This window comes from Carassius carassius, chromosome 22 (assembly GCF_963082965.1).
Source record: "Carassius carassius chromosome 22, fCarCar2.1, whole genome shotgun sequence".
In the NCBI taxonomy this organism is placed as follows: Eukaryota; Metazoa; Chordata; class Actinopteri; order Cypriniformes; family Cyprinidae; genus Carassius; species Carassius carassius.
This window is the reverse complement of record NC_081776.1, coordinates 13,851,096-13,866,729: the sequence shown is the minus strand read 5'-3', so window position 1 is coordinate 13,866,729 and position 15,634 is coordinate 13,851,096. Positions and strand designations below refer to the sequence as shown.

General features: G+C 40.4%; 1 protein-coding gene across 6 annotated transcripts in view; it reads right to left on the bottom strand.

The window, feature by feature from the left end:
* Window positions 1–15,634, bottom strand: part of LOC132099008 (neuron navigator 3-like) — a 333,516-nt gene that overhangs the window by 98,690 nt on the left and 219,192 nt on the right. For all 6 annotated transcript variants that reach the window (XM_059505367.1, XM_059505363.1, XM_059505364.1 and 3 more), the window contains 2 exons: window positions 13,032–13,104; window positions 853–1,036 (listed from right to left, as the gene is read on the bottom strand). In XM_059505367.1, coding sequence (XP_059361350.1) covers window positions 853–1,036; window positions 13,032–13,104 — 257 coding nt within the window. The remainder of the gene's footprint in view (window positions 1–852; window positions 1,037–13,031; window positions 13,105–15,634) is intronic.

The window sequence follows — 15,634 nt, the reverse complement described above, 5'->3', positions numbered from 1 at the left end:
TATACAGTATGAATTGCACACTTATCTAGTATTAATAAATAAGCAATAATAATAATAAATTGTATTGCACACACACACACACACACACACACACACATATATATATATATACATACATATAATTAATTAATTTACTATATTAACTTTGTTTAGCTGATGAAAGAGAAAGCATGGACTATGACATGACATATGGCTTGGATGTTACAGTTTTTTAGGTGTTTTTTAGGTCCTCTTTTATTGTATATAGAATGATCATGCGATTCAAAAAACCTCAACACCTGAGTGTGGTTCCTAGATGGGAATCAGCTGTGATTTATATATTTGCATAACTGCAATAAGCTGTTTCTCATTAGCAATGGAATAAAGTACAGGGAATATATTTGTGTTTCAATTCACAATATGAACAGCTTTTCACTTTGACTTTAGCCTATAAGTTATGTTTAGAACATGATGTTATCTGTTTTGACATACAGTGTGAAAGCATTTGTAAATTTGACTGTAAAATTACATTTGTTTTGGTCTTGGTTGAGCTTGTGTGTAAAAGAAGTTCAAGCATTTTAAATTGGTGTTAACTGTATGCATTTTCTATTAAAGCAACAAGAAATGTTTTAATTGTATAGCCTACAAAGACGGATGTTGTGCTAACTGTGTTAAGAGTTTAGGAAACTTGTTAAAGGTATTGAAAAAACTGTCATAGCGATTGTAAAAAACTGTAAGACAATATGCTGCTTACAATGTCTTACAAAGTATTACAAGGTCTCTCTCTCTCTCTCTCTCACTCTCTTTTCATGATTAAAGATGCAGAAGTCAATGGAGAAGCAACAGCAATAGAGATTATAAGACATGTCCTACCTGGACTGCATGTCTTGTGTTTTGTGCTGGCTCGTTGGCACCGCCCCCGTGGTCTGATGCGTGACGTGCTGCTGAAGCTCCACTAACGACTGCAGGTACTGCTGCTGGTGCTGCTGTTGCTGTTTGTAGCGGGACAGGATGAAGAACAGGCCCAGGATGCTCTTCAGATTCCCATTACACACTTCTGAAGATCAAACACACCATATTTAAAGTACCACAGGAAGAGCACTTTAATCCTGCATTACTTTGATGCGCTAAACCTTCAGTACAGCATGTTTTTGGTACAGAATCAAGTGAGAAGAAACCGTTGTTATGACACATGGCAGTTAGCCTCATCATAGGGAAGTTCAAGTTTTGTTTACAAGAAGTTGAAAATATGGGGAAGATACGTTTGCTCTGAATGAGGAAGTGATATGCTGTATGACAATATGCGACTGTCTGGAGAATCCAAGTTTAGCACAGTCATTTGACTGTCTGGAGTCTTGTGCATCATAAATTAGATGTTAACATTTATAAATAGTCACTGAAACAACTGACTTCTAATTGAGATCTTTTAAAAGGATATGCCGATTCAATAAGTAAAACTCTGGAGTGACGGGTTGGAGTTTAGAAGCCCAAATGCTATTATCCTGATTCAGAGACGTGCAAATGAAGTGTCCTATGAGGAATGCTTTTCTGAAACTTTCTTCCAAAATTGCAGTTGTGAGTTTGAATAAGTGCCAACACATCGTTGCTCTGATCACGATTGGGGATGAAGGGAAAGGCATCGATTGTCTGCGCTCCGCCTGCCAGCGACGCTCTACTCTCTTGTGCCCATTTATGAAATGGCCTTCATTCATACTCACACACTGCTAATGGTTGGTGCTGAAAGCGACTGAAAGATGGGGGTAGTGAGGCAGCGCTTAAGAGAAGAATCTGGCTTCATACTGACAGACCGCCTGTTTGTTCTGCCCATCAGCAATCTTTGGGGTTATTAATCTCCCCCCGGTTCAGTTTGGGATCGTGCAGAGCTGTAATTTGTATTCTACATAATAAAGCAATCAGATGGTATGTATTTACAAATTAGCCTTCCAGAATAAACAGTTGAAAACATTATTGCGCCTTGCATTTTCCATATTGATCTAAAGTGCAATGACACCAAATATTGCCAGATTTCTGTTGCCTGACACAGAAAATATGTTCAGCTGAAACTATGTTTTGTATGTTTGCATTAATGGAAGGAATTTGTCTTTTTTTTCACAACTGCTCTGTGAAACAGCATACGGAGTGCATTTCTATTATGGCAAAGGCTATTTTGATTCACACTAATGGGATAATTTTATGTTTATCTGCTTATCCCCAGGATCCAAGATGTAGATTACTTTGTTTCTTCAGTAGAACACAAACAAAGATTTAGAACTCAAATCGTTGCAGTCTGTCAGTCATATATAATGCAAGTAGATGGGAATCGCGGCTTTGGGAGTCCAAAAACATACACAAACAAAACCAAATTAAATATTGCGGTTCGTGCAGCACAAAACCATCGTCTGTGCAAGAAACTGAACAGTATTTATAACATTTAATTTAATTTAATTTTCACCGCAATGTCCAAACTGTCTGTCCTGGGCATGTCTTCTTTTTCTTGCTTTACAGCAGATTGCAGACTTAAACGTGCATTACCGCCACCTATCTCTCAGGTGGACCATTCACACTCCTAACTGAGATTTTAGATAGCGTGTCAATAGTCCATTTGAGACATAGGTGGCGGTAATGCACTTATAAGCCCGGATCCGCCATAAAGCAAGAAGAAGAAGACGTGTCAGGCACCTGCTGTTGAAAAGAACACGCTCAGGACAGTTCGGAACTTGCTGTGAAAACAGATGTATAATTTATAAAACTATATAAATACTGTTCAGTTTCTTGCATAGAATGATGTTTTTGTTTCTTTACACATCAATGTATCGTCACGAGCCGTAGGGTTTAATTTGGTTTTGTTTGTCTATGTTTTTGGACTCCTAAAGCCGTGATTCCCATCAAAATCTTGTGAAATATTATTTAAATTGCAATAATATTTCACAATATTATTAATATAAATTATTAATAAATATAATAAGAAAGTGTTAAAAATAAATCTGTCAGTCTATCGACAGACAGACATAGTGAAAGTGAAATTCTATCACTTACATGAACCTGCAAATACTCTAGCTAACAGATCACGCCACATGTTTTGCAAACTAACACCTGAGCTAGGACTTAAATTGGAAACTTGAAGTAAAAGCTGTCAGCAAATCAACACACTTTTAACAGAAGTTTAAATGTGGAGTCTTTAGGCTTTGCTGTCACTAGCTGCAAAAGGTCAAAAGCGTATCTGTTCAGAAAGGCTCATGAAGGGAAGTGGGGACAGAGAGGTATGCATACATTATCTATTTACAGTGATGTGCCCTTGACCACTTCCACTGTATACTAGGGGTTGGATGACTTCTGATTTTTTAAAGTCGACTTTTATGTGATGAAAGTCGAGTCAAAGTCGACTAGCCACTGATGATGTCATTAATGAACATAAGCCTGGAGCTGTAAAAAAAGAAAACCTTGTGCACAGCTATAGAAACTGAGGAGAGCCAGAGCCCCGGCCCCCATCATGTACACCTTCTACAGAGGCACCATCGAGAGCATCCTGACAAGCTGCATCACTGTGTGGTATGGCGCATGCAATGCGTCCTGCCGAAAGACTCTGCAACGCATAGTGAGAGCAGCTGAGAAGATCATTGGTGTCTCTCTCCCCTCCCTCCAGGACATTTATGGAACACGTCTCACCCGCAAAGCCCTCTGCATCATAGGTGATCCCACCCACCCATCACACAGCTTCTTCAGCCTGCTGCCATCAGGGAGGAGACTGCGGAGTCTCCAGGCCAGGACCAGCAGACTGAAGGACAGCTTCATCCACCAGGCTGTCAGGAAGCTGAACTCACTCCCGAACTTGCCCCCCCCTCCCTCTTCTGCCCCAGGCACCACTATGAACGACTATGAACCCCCCCTCCCCCACACTAATTATATGATGGCATGCACTAGTCACTTTGTGCAGCATTAATCTGCTCACTACGTCATTCAGCATGGAACTGACGTCATTCCACTACCTCATCAGTCAGTTAAATAAAATAACTGCTCGAGCCCTTTGTCACTTGTCACTTTAATCAGACTTATTAAGATATTCTTAATAAGGGATTATTTTTGCACTAAAAATCTTTTATCTGCACTGTTGTTCACTTCATTGATTTGCACTCTATCTGTCATTTGCCTTGCGCTGCTTTATTTAACTTTATTTTAAATTTTATTATATGCCTTTTTTTACATTGCCTTATTGTATAGTTGTATCTACATTTTATATTTGATCTAGATTTTTTAGGCTTTAATGTTAATGTAATCTGTATGCACCGGGGTCTGAGAGTAACACAATTTCTATTCTCTGTATGTATGTACTGTACATGTGGAAATTGACAATAAAGCAGACTTGAACTTGAACTTGAACTATGGCATATGACACAGTGCTACCCACATGGTTATTGCTCCTATTAACAGCCATTTTTTTAATCAGTTCTTTTGTCTATGGGTCGTTATATTTCTCACAGATTTCTGCTCGTTCTAAATCAGATACAGATAAAGTAACATTGTATTTATGTATTTATTTGTAATTTTAACTGTTTGGAAACAGAGTGTAAATGTGGAAGTCTTTCAAAGATTTATTATCCTGTTGCACCCTCTATAGGACCAGTGACTAGTTGACGTCAAGCTTAAAGCGTCATGGCAGAACACTGAAGTCAACAAGATGACTACTCGATTAGTCGGTGTGTTACGACCTGTGGCTCCAAAAGGCCGTAACAAAGGAAAAGGGACACACAGAGCGGTTACTTTTAACACGAAATTTATTAACAACCAAAAGAACCGAAACTAAACCAAACAAGTGTAAAATGGCATCAGTCAGATCAGTAGTGTAAAGTACAATGTATGCATGAAATGGCATGGGACGTAATGCAATGTAAGCCAACGTGATGTATGTCTCCAGAAGTCACAACAACAAAACCAAAATAAACATGGAGCCCCGATGCACAAGCACGGGCTTCTTTTAAAGGACAGACTGATTAGAGCATCCAGGTGGAACCCCTCAGGAAATCAACGGGGCGTTTCATACTGGATCGTCACACCCCTCCCCTTAAGACAGGGATTCTGTCAAGATCCCTGTAAACAAAGAGCAAAACGATTAATCACCAACAGGGGCACGGGACAAAGCATCCGCCACCACATTTTCTACCCCTCGGATATGCCGGATGTCAAGACTGTATGACTGCAGAAACAACGACCACCGAATAAGCCTTTGATTCGGGCACTGGAGGGAGTTCAGAAAGGTCAACGGGTTATGATCCGTATAGACAACAATTGGTCTGCTTGAATTCAGATAGACAGCAAAATGGATCAAAGCCCAAACAAGTGCCAGGGCCTCCTTCTCCACCACAGAGTAGTTGAGTTGGTAAGTGGTAAATTTCCGCGAGAAATAACTAACAGGGTGTACCACACCTACCGAGTCAGACTGCTGTAAAACAGCTCCCGCCCCCACCTGACTAGCATCCACCTGCAGGGAAAACGGCTTGTCAAAGCCAGGTGCAGCCAGCACAGGTGAAGAACATAGCAAAGCTTTTACATTTTCAAATGCCGCAGCACAATGGGAAGACCAGACAAACTTTACCGGCCCTTTCAATAGGTTGGTAAGGGGAGCTACCACGGTAGAAAAATTACGACAAAAAGAGCGATAGTAGCCCATTAAACCCAAAAACCTCATCAATTCTTTTTTAGTGACAGGTACAGGAAACTTTTGAATGGCCTGAACTTTTGCTTGCACAGGTCGAACCTCCCCATTTCCTACCACTTTCCCAAGGTAGATCACGGTAGCCCGAGCAAACTCACATTTTGCCAGGTTAACAGTGAGCTTAGCCTCCGACAACCGCCTCAACACCGCACAAACTCGTTTAATATGAGTGTCCCAGCTATCACTAAAAACAACGAGATCATCCAAATAGACTGCACAACCCTCCAGTCCTGAAATTACCCGGTTCATAAGACGCTGAAACGTCGCAGGGGCATTTCTTAAACCAAAACTCATAACCTTGTAGGAGTATAAACCCGTGGGAGTAACGAATGAGGAAATATCCTGAGCCCGCTTACTTAAAGGCACCTGCCAGTAACCCTTAAGCAAGTCAAACTTGCTCACAAATCTGGCCGAGCCCACCTGATCCACACAGTCCTCAACCCGAGGAAGTGGAAAACAATCGGGTTTAGTCAAACTATTGACTTTCCGGAAATCCGTGCAAAACCTCACTGACCCATCAACTTTCCTAACAAGGAGAAAAGGGGATGCCCAATCTGAAAACGACTGTACCGCAATATCATTTTCCTGCATGTAGTTTATTTCTGCCTCCATAAGCTCTCGTTTATCTGGAGACACCCGATAAAAACGTTGCTTAATGGGTGTCGCCTCCCCAACGTCAATATCATGCTCTATCCAATCTGTACGTGAGGGGGTATCTCCAAACAAATCAGGAAAATTCTGCAATATTGAAACCAACTCTGCACGTTGAACCGGAGGTAAATGAGCAAGACCGGAGCTTAGTCTCTTCCAGGACTCAGAGTTATTTAACCGACCGCGCAACCTACCCTCATCAGGCTCAATATTCTCCTCACCCCCACCCACCAAGTTAGAGCTACCACGAAAAATTGATCCCACTGAAAGAATGGAATGAACCGGATCTACATCCACTACATGAGTCTCGCCAATTTGATTTTCATAAAAAGGTTTCAACAGATTAACATGACACAATTTAGTGGATTTCCTCCGCCCTGGGGTACCGATCACATAATTCTCTTCACTCACTTTCCGCTGCACCACGTACGGACCATCGAATTTGGCTTCAAACGGAGAGCACACCAAAGGACGCAGAACCAAAACTTGATCTCCAGGCTCAAAAACACGACGCTCAACGGTACGATCAAATAAGCGTTTCATAATTTTTTGTTGTTTTTCCAATCTCACTTTAGCCAACTCTCGCGCTTGAACCAATCGTTGTTTAAACCCGTAAACATAAGCCTCTAGATTTTTTGGAGAATCGGATATCTTAACCGGATTTTGGAGCACTGCCAAAAGTCCACGAACCTTATGACCAAACACAAGGTCATTGGGACTAAAGCCAGTGCTCTCCTGTACAACCTCTCGTGACGCCAGCATCAACCAGGGCAATCCCTCTTCCCAGTCTCGATCCAGCTGCACACAATACGCCCGAAGAAGAGACTTTAAAGTCTGATGGAACCTCTCCAGTGCGCCTTGGCTTTGAGCATGGTATGCAGTCGCAAGGTGATGTTTTACATGCAGCTGTTTTAAAACCTGCTGGAACAAATGGGAAGTAAGATTAGTTCCCTGATCACTCTGGATAACCCTAGGAACACCAAAGATAGACATAAACTGAGATAACGCCTTTACGATTGAGCGGGAAGTGATCGTACGCAGTGGGTAAGCAGCAGGAAAACGAGTATTCAAACACATTATAGTCAACAAGTATTTACTACCTGACTTGGAAGATGGCAACGGGCCCACACAGTCCACAATAAGATGCTCAAAAGGGTCACCCACTGCCAGAATAGGGTGTAATGGAGCCAGTTTTAGTTTCTGATTAGGTTTACCGATCAACTGGCAAGTGTGACACTGTTTTATATAAGATGAAATGTCGCTTTTTGCTCGAGGCCAAAAAAAATACTTCAACACACGATCATAGGTCTTTCGTACTCCAGAATGACCAGACAAATCATGCGCAACTTCCAACAATGCCCTTCGAAATTTTGTGGGAACCACTACTTGAATAATAGGGTCCCCAACAAAATCGTCCCCCTGAGGAACCCACTTCCGCAATAACATACCATCTTGTACGAAATAACCTCGAGCGATGTTAGACACATGATCGTCTCGAACAGCACTGTTAAATAGCTCAGCCAAGGATAAATCCGAACGTTGCTCTTCTCCCATCTCCTCTGCAGACACAGGAAAGGACACAGCAGATAAATCAGGCATAGACAGAGAACTACCCAGTTGATTCAACATCATTCTTGGACTATCCACTACTTCCTTCATCGTGCTTCGAGTCATTGCACGAGTTGTTACACCCACCGGATCTACATGTGAAGGGATCTGCGGAAACACATCATTGGATGAAACTATTGGTGACACAGGAGCATCCGGCCATACACGCCCCCCTGCTAACTCATTCCCCAAAATAAGATGAACGCCCTCAACCGGCAAAGCAGGACGCACTCCCAAAACAATATCACCATTCACCAAACTCGATGACAGTTTCACCCTATGAAGAGGAACGGTTAGTATACTCATACCCATCCCCCGGACTAACATGCTGTCACCCGTGTCAGACCGCGAAGAAAAAGGCAAAATAGACTCTAAAATGAATGAATCCATAGCTCCCGTGTCCCGCAAGATCTTGACCGGAACTTCCTCATTACTGCCCACAAGAGACACATAACCCTCTGTAAGGAAAGGAGAAAATACAGATAAACAGTCCGCATCCACTTTTTCCTTTACACACGTCTCAACGGTATTAGAAGCTAAAGCCACAAAAGCAGCTGGTTTAGGAACCTTAACTTCACGTTTAGCCTTCTCCTCCAGTAAAGGTCATTCAGCTTTCCAATGCCCTTTTTCACGACAATAATTACATGTCCTAAGCGGGTCAAATTTCCATGTAGGAAGGTAACTAGACCTAGGAGAAAAACTATTTAGAGATGTACTAGAACGAAGCATATTACCGTCTCCCCGCGAGCGCCCGTCAACAAAGCTACTTCTGTGAGAGAGTACATAATCGTCAGCCAACGCTGCCGCTTCCTCCGGTGAACTAACTTTACGCTCATTAATATAAGTGGCGATCATACCCGGGACAGACACTTTAAATTGTTCCAATATCATCAGTTGAACCAACTCATCAAAAGATGTAATATCAAGCGCAGTATACCAACGAGTAAAGTATTTTCTCAAATCCTGCACAAACTCCAAATGAGACTGCTTTTGTTCCCTCTTACATGTCCTGAACTGCTGACGATATGCTTCAGGCACACATTCATACGCCTTTAAGACCGCTGATTTAATTTGATCATAATCCTGACAATCTTCCTTACTCAACGCGGAAAAAACTAACTGTGCTTTTCCGGTCAACACACACTGCAACAATAACACTCGATTTTCCTCTGACCAGTCCTGTAGCTCAGCAATACGCTCAAAGAGAGTGAAAAATATATCAGGATCCTCCTCGTTGAATTTAGGAACAAGTTTCAAATTTGAATTCACTGCAAATGTAACTCGATCTTCCCTACCTTCCTTCAGAAGTCTTAACTTCATAACTTCAACCTCAATTTTCGCCTTCTCTAACTCCAACCTATCATGTTCAGAATGTTGTTTCAATCTTTCATGTTCCATTTGCAACAGCAACAATTCTTTTTGCTGCTCAAACGTCAATACAGATGGTGAATCGGACTGCATTTGTACCGACATAACTAAATCTTTATCCACACTCAGAATGTCCCTTTCACACAATTTTAACTTCAACTCAGCTTTAATACTTTCCTTGCGTTTTTTATCAACGACATCTATTTCATAATGGTCAGCAATTCTTAACAGCTGTTCCTTCGTACATTTTCCTAGCAATGTATACGAAGGAGATTCTAAAAATGCATTAATATCCGCCATCAGAAAAACAAACAGACCAATAAAAAGCCAGAAGTGCAATCAAATACTCGGAGTATTCCCCACTAACTTTCCTCAGCGCGAGAGAGAGAGGAGAGAAAAAAAAAACCTATCTATCCTTATCCCTGGTCTTCATGCGGTTACAGGCGGGGGGTATTTATGCACTTCAACCCAGTGGGTGAAAAATGCTACCGGTCAGACCAGCGACACCTTCAACACCCTGGATGTGCTCCCGAGTCAACTGCTACTACCCGCTTTCTCCGCAACACTACCAAAACAAAAAATAACCAACATGTCTCAAAGGAAACATGCTGCTATACCTCACCGGGGAAAACTCCAAACTAGAAGAACCATATTGCACTGTCAACTTACCAGTCGATGAGCTTCCACGCAACAACCAAACAATTCTCCACACGTGTGTCCCGTTCCGCGAAAATGACGTCACAAGTTCAAATGAGATTTCCTCTCCCAAACGCTAACCATTGATTACGCCAAATTCCGAAAGACGCTAGCACGAACAAATACCAAATGGACGAGCCCCCATTTGTTACGACCTGTGGCTCCAAAAGGCCGTAACAAAGGAAAAGGGACACACAGAGCGGTTACTTTTAACACGAAATTTATTAACAACCAAAAGAACCGAAACTAAACCAAACAAGTGTAAAATGGCATCAGTCAGATCAGTAGTGTAAAGTACAATGTATGCATGAAATGGCATGGGACGTAATGCAATGTAAGCCAACGTGATGTATGTCTCCAGAAGTCACAACAACAAAACCAAAATAAACATGGAGCCCCGATGCACAAGCACGGGCTTCTTTTAAAGGACAGACTGATTAGAGCATCCAGGTGGAACCCCTCAGGAAATCAACGGGGCGTTTCATACTGGATCGTCACACGGTGCAACCCCTACGGTATACAGTAGTGTTCTAGCATTCCCTGGCAAAAATAGGCAGTAAAAACTATCCTTTTAACATAGCTAAGATTAGGAGAAGTGATTTCTATGAAAACAGGCTTCCTGTAGTTTGTATATTAATGAGTGTCTTTCAATCTTAAAACCTCAGAAGGTCATGCTTGATCTCCTTCGATTTGTGAGGATTTTTATTTATTTTTTGAGCGAAAGGATTAAACAGCTCAGCAGCGGAAGTGCCTTTTCAGTTACGCTGAGTTAGCATGGACGACAGTTGCATGAGTATCTTCATACACGTGTGTGTTTCTTGTCCTGGTGGGTTTCATGGTCACATCACCGGAGAAGGTGCCCCCTTTTGACCCTGAAGTCTTTAAGACTGACCTGCTTTATAACAAACTGCACCTTTTCACCAGATCCTCACAGCCAGTGAGATCAAAGCTCACTCTGTGCAGAGTTCATGGTGTGCCCCGCACTTAAAAGCATTTAAAACCAGAGTCCCGCTGTGCATTCTGATACCCTACACACTGTGAACAGGGAGTCAAGGCCACCGCAGCAGGAAAAGGGATATTGAGAGTTTGCACCTATCTTTATTGGGGAAATAAGGCTAGGATAACACTCAGCAGGGGTCAAGAGCAAACTTTCCCGGAGGACGATTTTATTGCACAGATGATGTGCTTTTTTGTAGCGCAGGAGGTTAGGTTTCATTTAAGTATCAACTTTGTCTCAGATGTTTCTTAAAAATTCCTAGTAGAAATAGTATTAGAAACAAACAACTGTAAATATAAAGTAAGACTGTAAGCGTCATTCTACGAAACTAATGCGGTTTGGAAAAGTAATTTGTTTTAAAGTGCATTAAACATTCTAAGAATGGAATTAAGTGCTAATAAAATATGTCATTACTTACTCATTATCTGACATTTTTTTTATTTTATTTTTTATAATTACTTTTGAATTTATATATTTAAGCTTGTCTTATATTTCGATAACTTCTGAAGTTTATTCTGCTCTAAATTTAATAGGAGAAATCATTTCACAAGTTCAAAAATAAACAAATTCAACATTGACAGTAAAGAGAAAATTCTATATATGTGACATATTGTCTGTGGCTCAGACATCATTACTTTTATATTCCTTAGAAAACTCCTACACACTCAGGCACATCAAAAACAAAAAAAACTACTTCATTTATTAAGGCCTCGAGTCGGCATGCCTCATAAAAAATTAAACACAAGCGTATGCAAGCCTTCAAACCCCTAAAACTGAAACCCCAGCTAATTTAATTAAGACAGCTACTCACAGCTTTAGGAAAGATGCTCAACAAAAATACAAACACAGCTCTATGGAAGCAAAAGTGTGTGTGATAAAAGCTTTGAGAAACCAAATACACTGTACTGTATATTTATGGACAATGTGCACTCATGATGCTGAATTTAGCAAGAATACAGTATCCAAGCTGCTTTAGGTTAATGATATCATTCCAGACTGTATTTAGTACGCTTAAGCTCCTGCTTATGTTAAAAATAAAAATCAAGGATCTTTGCAGTTTGTCGATCTTTGCAGTTTGTCGATGCAGCATATCTAAGAAAAATGAAACGATCAGATTCAGATATCAACAGGTCTCCATGAGCTCAAATACTCTAATAACAATGATGTGATACTTATAAGTGTATGTATGGAATTGAATGAAAATGCTAAAATAATAATTATGCCCCCTTACCAGTACAATGCTAAGCCACTATAATGCGGTTTCTAACTTGTTCTGAGACGCTAATGTGTGGTTGCTTGGAAGTTTTGAATGGTTGCTATAGTGGTCCTAATTGGCTATTTATAAGCTTGAGTCAAAATAGTCGACCCCTCAAGTCTCTACAACATTACTTCTCACACTTTTGCCTCGAAGGGCCAATTCAACATTTGATATATTTCATTACAGCATTTCTGCTGTAATTATTATGTGTTTTTAAACTTTTTTATTAACAAAAACTGAGAATGGTAATATATTTAAGTAATTACATTTAATTTAATTAAACGATTTATTAAAAATTTGCTTCTATAACATTATTAGATTCTGATTATGTGTGTTTTTAAATAAAAAATAATGGTAACACTTAAGATTCCATTAGTAGTTTACTTAATGAAATAACTGCAATACTTAATAAGCAATACATTTATTACAGCATTCATTAATCTTTTTTAAATGTTAGTTAACAAAATGCACGTGTTCATTTTCAGTCCATCTTAGCTCAGGTCTGGTAAATAATATTAACATATACAACTTTTGATTTTAATAAATTACAAGTAACATTAACTAAGATATATAAGTGCTTTATATAAGTATTTTTTTTAGTTAATGTTAACTAGTGCACATTAGTTAATGTTAACAATTGGAACCTTATTGATACAGTATATACACAACCTTATGATGGTTTTGAAGTTAAAGTTGAACATGATAATACTGACACAAACACCATTGGTGTATATGAGGGCATTTAGCAGACAGAAGGGTCTTACCTTCAGCAGAGAGCCCTTGAACACCGACTCCTCTGGCCCCTAAGAAATTCAGACAAGCCTCCACATTCTCAATCTGAAAGAGAAAAACAAAAAAAAGATCAGCCATAGAGCAAAATTACCAGCACATGGTTTTGACAGTGAGGATGTGGACGGTGTGTGTGAGAGGGCAGTGATGTCAGAGAAGTGGCTACCTCCTGTCACATTCCTGTCAGCATTTAGAGTTCAACGGAGCCTTTGATGCAGAATGCAATGGTTTCTTCAGAAGATCGCCTTCAGCGTATTTCAGCATGTTTAACAACTCAACTGGTGGCTGACGCGCGCATGTCGACATTGTGTGTGGACACGTCCACGGCCTTATGCCCACAAAGGCTCTATTGTCATGAGTCAGATAGTGTCATGTCCCCTGGCTAACCTTTGTGGGTCAAACTCAGAGTGTGACACTGTGACGGCAGTGTGTCACACCAACACACAAGCTGACGGTCAGTCCAGGCATGACGTTGTGGCCCAATCGAGGGCTGTAATAATACAACACTTGGCTGAAAGTGTGGTAATATCCTGGCACTTCCACTCATGGGCACACAAAGAGACTTTAGCCATGTGATATTCATGGCTCACATATTTTGCATTAGTGTAGGGCAGAATGCTGGAGAAGTCGTACAGTAAGGTCAAGGCTGGTCAATGGGCCAGACCGCACTATATTATTATGCGACAAGCGCCGTACTGTGTGGAATGCTTTGTGCTGTGTGACAGAACCGAAGAGAGCTGACTCAGCTCATAAAGTACATGAGACCCTGAAGGACTGCTTCTGTGCACAATACTACACAGTATCACAAGGAAGATGTCTCTCTGGCCACAACTTCCAATGCTGTTTCAAAGGGTGATGTAAAGCCCCAGCTATCCCTTCAGATGATTGTGTAATATTAATATATAACATTCAGGTCACACTTTAGGTTGGGGGTCCAACTGTCCAATTCTATTAGCTAACTGTTAACTACAACTTTTGCATCAATGAACTCCTAATTTGCTGCTAAAAAATAGTAAGGTAGTTGTTAAGTTTAGGTATGGGTTAGGATTAAGCTATCTAAAATATTGTCATGCAGAATAATGCATTAATATGTGCATTATTAACATTATTCATATGTGCATAATATATGTAAACAGCTAATATGCTAGTAATATGTATGCCATGCTAATAAGCATGATTGGTTCTTAATATTATGTGTAAGCTTTATTCATATCTAATATAAACACAAAGTACAGCACAATAATATAGAATTTTATGTTTTATGTAATATTATTAGATTACCATTGGTGCATTTTTTTTTTTTGTAAAATCATATTCACTCAAAGCATCCTGAGTAAACAGCAAGTGAATAAACTTATCCATACAGTGCTTTCATTAAAAATATCTGATATTATAACACGGCTCTGTATTGTATAAAGTGCTCGAGAAATATAAGTGACTTGAATGTGACTCGAATACTTGATCCTGATTGGTCAGTCTTAGCTGTCAATAGTTTAAGACTGCTAAACTGTATAACTGATTGTATCAGTCACATAATTTCCTATGTTTGTAACCCATATCACTTCACATTATTTCCTGACATAAGGGATGATTTAAACTTATTTTAACAGGTTTAAACTAATTCTCACAGCTGTCCTAGTGCAGCACAAACATGTACAGTCTTCCAGACAACTCAATCTATCCAGTATCCTCTTGACCTCAGTGCCTTACAGCGTCCAGTATTAAGCCAGAAAGATCCACACAGATCACATACAGAATTAACTCCCACACACATTTGCAAACACACAGGATGACGAATGAATGAGCAATTGTTAAATGTGATCCATATCGACAGCATCTTGTTTCTTCTTACATCTGTCCCAACGACAAGTAGCTGCTTTTCAGATGACACACATCCCACATGCACAGAGCCTAATGCACTTTAAACATTTAATTTATCTTCTCTCATAAACCTCTTTTAAAGGCAACATGGTGCAGAACATGTGTGGTGCACCAGATATGGGCTGTTTTTCATTGCAGTCTCATTAGACGACAGCACCCGCGCAAATAGGCACCCGACAGCATGTCCCGACCAAAAACTGATTCAGACATTCTCAACGAAAATGAAATGTACTTCACACTAATGTGGTGGAACGCTAAACACTGGCCTGGCATTTCAACCGCATCATTTAATGCTTTTCTGGCGTGTTTAAGATATATGATAGCTGGTAATGTCTTGGCGATGGATTGAACATTTGTCGCCGAATCCAAAAGTGCGAGCAGACACTCTTGATTGTTGGACGTGTGCAAACAGAGGTAAGGATGGGCCTTGCGCTGTAAAAGCGAGATCATCATCATATTCGGTGTCCATACGGAGGGAAATTCCATCCTCGTTTTGATTAGCAGTCCCATCGCTCTGTTTATTTTTAGTCTGTCTCTCAGCCTACAGTGATGTACACAAACAAAATCTGAGAGTCTATATTCTAATGGTGAGCAGAGCTTGCTGAGCAGTTTTCTCAAACCATGTGGGATTTTAACAACACTCCGGGAAAGTCAGATCATCTGTTTTTTCGACATAAACTGACATTTTCCAGCACCA